The following is a 4,542-nucleotide window of genomic DNA, read 5'->3' on the forward strand; positions in this document are numbered from 1 at the left end:
AGCCGGTCTTAACAGGTATTATGGAAGAGGGGCCAAAGATAAAACCCCCTCCAAATGGAGTTGCCAAACGGGTCCATAGCTGGGGCCCAGGTACTAAAAGAATGGATTGTGGTATCCCCTTTCACAATACCCCTTCCAAGCAGGCCCTTAGGCAAGCAGACTATTGTTTTGCTTTCAAGTCCCAAAAATATACGGAGTGACGACCAAGATCAGAACATTTATATAGAGTTGCAACAAATTTATTCATTACAAAACAATGAAATAAATTACAATTAAGAAGTGGAAAACTTTGAGGATTTGACTATTCATCTACAATTGCAGAACAAGAATATAAATTGACTGATTCCTAAAGGAATAAAAGAATTTCCCAACCGCTGGAAGATATGCACGGTTCTAGTTTAGAGCACTGCAAATCCTCCTTATGACCCCATTTTGACTGCTGGCAGGATCAATTATATCTCCCATTTTGATCATGGCAGCAGCGAAATCGGATTTAAACGTCCCAGGGTTGCTGCTATATTGCGAAACGATACTGTCGGTTGGTCCTCCACTGAAAAGTGTTTGGTCCGACTCGAGAAGGCCCTTCTTTTGAATAAGGTTTTTGAAGTAGTTGTTGTCGAACGAATTGGGCGTCACCAGATCAAGAGGTGCTAAATTCGCATTCCTACAACCACGCATGCGTGTGCTAGCAAAGCCTGCGTCAATGTCGCTTCCGGTACTGTTTAACCGGTCGCTAAATGTGAAGCATTGTGCCTGTCCTATGGTGTGTGCCCCTGCATTTCAAATACGTAAAACAAACACATCAGTTAACTATTTTTCCCACGAAAACGAAAAATGATCGAACCGATGAATATTAGTACGTACTATTAATATTTTTGTGGTTATTATTATTACCTGATAAGGCAACCATGTCCCTTGCACTAAGCCCCTTCCTAGCGAAGTTTGCAATAAGCTGGTTGACGTTACTTCGGAAGAAGGGAAGATCGGAGTTTGCTAGATCACGGCTGGCTGTGGTAGAATCTTTTCTTCCAAGTTTTACTGTCCAAGACGGACCACCCACCTGATTATTTATACGCGAAAACTAATTAGCATATCTTCAATTTTATTATATCGCAATGAAACTCCATGAGATCGATGTTACTAAAAGAATAGTAGATCAAATGCTAGGTTGTGTTTTGTGACTTACAGCAAACGACGCGTCTCGTGCAGCTACTGCAAGTATGTCAGCACATGAAACAACTTGAGGGCATATTTTCTCTACCTCAGCCTTGGCGGCATCTATGACTTCATAACCTCTTGCAGAACCTGCATTAGGCACTGCAGTCTGCTCACTCGTTGAGGTAGCGGCCTCACTAAGTAAGATTGAGGCATCACAACCCTGCACAACCACAAAACTTCAATATTTTGATAATATAACATGTCCAATCTCTAACTTAATATGTTAGTAGATTTGTGGATGGTTAAAAAATATGATATAATATTCGTTCCAAAATATTTACAATTAAACCAAAATAAAAGTTTTGACTTTCGAGTACATTAATTAATTGTTGTAATTACCTGAACAAAGCAATCATGGAAATGGAGTCGAATTAGAGATGCTGCCATCCGGCGTTCACGTGATACGGCTTGTCTAATTGAAGTTCGGATAGTGTTGAGTGCATTGGGACAGGTATTGTCGTAAAAGGTAGAAGACAATTGTGCGTTAGTGGGCATACTCATTAATAGCGAAAACAATAGCAAGGCAGAAGCAATGGCCGAATAAAAAGTGCGAGAAACATTCGTTGGTGAATTCATGGCTAGCTAGCTATGGTATATATCAAAACTCTCTCTCTCTCTCTCTCTCTCTCTCTTAAGAGGGGAATCGAAATGCAGTGAAGTTGATTGAGAAAGCTTAACGAATTGCACCAATTTATAGGGCAATAATATTGACTGAGTGGCTTTAGGTATAGGTTTTGCAAGGTCACTATTTTACTGCTACACTGCACCGCGTAGATAAAGTTCTAATAGTCTTATGGATCGAGTAGCTGGAAATGGAAATACGACTTGTTCATCTTTGGCTAGCTGCCTTCAAATATTTTCCCTATAAAATAATAAAATCTCGGCCAGCAAACGAATAAGGAAGGAAATCTCGGGGGTGTGTTCTTGTACAAGTATATACTTCCTTGTTTCGTAGATTTCAATTAGTTTTATAAGATAATGTTTTCAAAATTACATAAAACATTATAAATTACAAGATATAATCGATTAAAAAATGACATGAACTCTAAAAAATGACTATTAAATCCGGACGGAGGGAGTATATATATATATATATATATATATATATATATATATATATATATATATATATATATATACAGCCCAGATCTCCTAAGGGATCTCTTACGGGCTTACCGTGCGGGACTCCCCTTTTCCGATCAAATTGCGACGATCCGATCCACTCAAAGTGATCAGAACGTGATTTTTAAGAGTATCCGCGAGAAATCAGCAAAAAAATGATCGGAAAGGGCTTGATCCAAACAGTTTTTTATTGAACGGTTCAGTAAAAAACTGCTCGGATCAAGCTCTTCTCATTCATTTTTTTTTTGCTAATTTCTCACAAATACCTTTAAAATCACATTTTGAACACATTGAGCGGCTCAGATCATCGCAATTCAATCAGGAAATGGGAGTCCCGCCCGGTAAACCTGTGCAGGATCCCTCATTAGATATATTCTGTATATATATACACACACAGATATAGATATATATATATATATATATATATATATATGCTTTTGGAATTTAATTGATTTTATTTTTAAACTAATGAGCTAGAGTGGGTGCATGTATTAGCTGGTAATGACGGTTGGTTGGGACTTTATTGCTTCTTTTTTGGAAAAATGACGGGTTGGACTTTTACATTAGTTTGGGCATTATGTACACATGGACTTTAATTATGATTAAACTAGCTAGTGAAATATTAAGAGAAAGAGCAGTACTATTTGTTCGGTTAAATAAGCCAAATGGCTTTTTTTTTTTGTCCTTATTCAAAAAAAATTCGCATTTGTTAGTTTTTCGTCAACTTTTTATGGATTATTGATTTGTCATGATAAGAGGAATCTAAAAAGTATAAAATTATGATTGAAACCTAAATTATTTTGAATGAAAACAAAAAAATTGGCTTATTGGCTTATTTTGTTTTTATTCAAAAAATTTAGGTTTCGATCGTAATTTTTTACTTTTTAGATTCCTCTTGTGAAGAAGAATCACTAATCCACAAAAAATTGACGAAAAACTAACAAGTGCGGAAAAAAATTAAATAAGTACAAAAATACTGCTTCTGTCCCTTTTTAAGTATCCTGCTTCGTAATTCCAACTTATTAAAAAGATATCATCATTATACTTTTCAGATCAACTTTTTCCTTCTCTTTCTCTACTTACCTATCATCATTACACATTTACTCACTTACTTTTTAAAATGGAATATACTTTTAGGGACCAAATAGACAATTCACCAACTTTTACCCATTAACTTTACAAAATGAACACTTATTAAGGGACGGCCCAAAATAGAATACCGGACTATAAATAAGGGACGGTGGGAGTAAGTTATTTGGTTTATTTTGCTGAACAACCCTCTGGCAGGAGCAATATCTGTATAGTTTTCTTTTGAGTGCTTGGAGAAATTAAAAGTTTTGTTAAATGATAGTAATGTGGAACATCAAAATTTTTAAGGGGAACGACTAAGCATGAACACAGTGGGTTACGTCTACGAAAATAGAGGAGACAAACAGACAGAATCGGATGGAACTACCAATTCAAACCAGGGAGAAGTCGATGGATCCTACGGAATCTTGGGATAGTAAATCAATGGATAGCAGGAATCGATTACCTAATGTCAAGGAGAATAACGTTTCAACCCAAAATGGTGTACAGGAGGATGATGGTGAGCTTTCGGGCTCAATGTATGTTCAAACCAGGGATACTTTGGGTACAGCAAGTAAAGGGCTAAATAGTCAACAACTATTTCAGGGCAATGGGCAGTCAAAGGGAATCAATCTAATGGTGGACCTCAACATTTCTCAAGGAAGGATAGAGGGATTGAGTGAGTCGTTGGAAAGAGGTGAGATGGAGGTTTAGTCCAAAAACTCTTCGGTGTGGGACATAGTTTTAAATATCGGCCGATACAGTTCGTATCGGCCGGTTTGTACCGGTATTTGAAACTTCCGGTTCGGATATAGGCCGGTATAACGGGGAGACTGAAATTCATAGGTGAACCGGCCGATTCCCGATACGTATCGGTATGTAACCGATTTGTGGACCGGTTCGGCAAAAAAAACAAAAAAAAAAAAACATAATGTGGCTAGTGATTATGTAATGTAAAACCTCTATGGTGTGTTTATTTTAATGTCTTCATCTTATTTTTGCTATTTATGTCAATTATATCGAAACTCATAATGTTGCATTTTTCTCATATTTGTAAAATCTTATTGAGTTGCGGGTTTTGATAAATTATCGGATATTTCACATGAAAAGAATGGGCTATTACATGTCTTAAAT

The 4,542-nt window shown here is 36.7% G+C and overlaps 1 protein-coding gene across 1 annotated transcript; it reads right to left on the reverse strand.

Moving 5' to 3' along the window:
• Positions 1-218: 218 nt before the first annotated feature.
• Positions 219-2,004, reverse strand: LOC131327032 (lignin-forming anionic peroxidase-like). The gene is made up of 4 exons (XM_058359996.1): positions 1,558-2,004; positions 1,187-1,378; positions 895-1,060; positions 219-773 (listed from the first exon to the last, which is right to left on the reverse strand). The coding sequence occupies exons 1-4, from the start codon at positions 1,792-1,794 to the stop codon at positions 394-396; spliced, it is 975 nt and encodes a 324-aa protein (XP_058215979.1). The 5' UTR covers positions 1,795-2,004; the 3' UTR covers positions 219-393.
• Positions 2,005-4,542: the final 2,538 nt, after the last annotated feature.

The sequence above is a fragment of the Rhododendron vialii genome, chromosome 5a (assembly GCF_030253575.1).
Source record: "Rhododendron vialii isolate Sample 1 chromosome 5a, ASM3025357v1".
NCBI lineage: Eukaryota > Viridiplantae > Streptophyta > Magnoliopsida > Ericales > Ericaceae > Rhododendron > Rhododendron vialii.